The sequence below is a fragment of the Octopus bimaculoides genome, chromosome 9, assembly GCF_001194135.2.
Source record: "Octopus bimaculoides isolate UCB-OBI-ISO-001 chromosome 9, ASM119413v2, whole genome shotgun sequence".
NCBI lineage: Eukaryota > Metazoa > Mollusca > Cephalopoda > Octopoda > Octopodidae > Octopus > Octopus bimaculoides.
Genome location: NC_068989.1, coordinates 84,293,713 through 84,294,446, shown reverse-complemented (window position 1 = coordinate 84,294,446; position 734 = coordinate 84,293,713). Strand labels below are relative to the sequence as shown.

Here is a 734-nt window from a genome sequence, read left to right as displayed (position 1 = left end):
AGAGAGAGAGAGAGAGAGAGAGAGAGAGAGAGAGAGAGAGAGAGAGAGAGAGATAAGAGAAAGAGAGAAAATTGGGAAATAGGGGGTTGAGCATACTTGATTCACATACGGCTTCCGCAAAAGCGCGGTCACATCCTCGATCACTCCAAGATGTGCCGGAATGAACTGAAGATGAGGAGCACTTTTCATTCGCTGAATTGATTATCTCCCCGCTTTTCCAGTTTGTCCAGTTTGTGGTTTCCTTCGTAATCCACGTCCAACCACCAACGTTCTTAGTTGTGAGGAGACCCATCCAATATTCGGCTGACCTGCGCGAAGGATCACGACGAAGAGAATGGTGAATAGGGTGGCGATAATGACGAGGATAATGATGATGATGATGATGACGACGATAACGACGACGACGACGACAATGATGATGCTGATGATGATGATGATGACGACGATGACAGAGAATTACAAATGTCACTAAATGTGACTAAGGTGTTAAGAAATAAGAGTCCGGAAAGAGCCAAACAATCGAGCGGTCTTAACTGATGAGGCAACGAAGATTGCCGAAACTGACGCGTCAGTATTAAGAATTCTCGATTGACACTACGATTATGGTCCCTATTAGTGCATATGTTTTCATTCATTTGTTTTAACTATGGCATTAGAGTGGTTTAGCTCTTATTTATAGCAATGTAGGTGTTTCCTAACACCCTAGTCACATTTAGTGACATTTGTGTGCGTAT

General features: G+C 43.3%; 1 protein-coding gene across 1 annotated transcript in view; it reads right to left on the bottom strand.

Moving 5' to 3' along the window:
- LOC106879499 (uncharacterized) overlaps positions 1-292 on the bottom strand; it is a 6,003-nt gene extending 5,711 nt beyond the window's left edge. Inside the window, exon 1 of the mRNA XM_014929104.2 lies at positions 97-292. Within this exon, the coding sequence (XP_014784590.1) occupies positions 97-292 (196 nt within the window). The remainder of the gene's footprint in view (positions 1-96) is intronic.
- Positions 293-734: the final 442 nt, after the last annotated feature.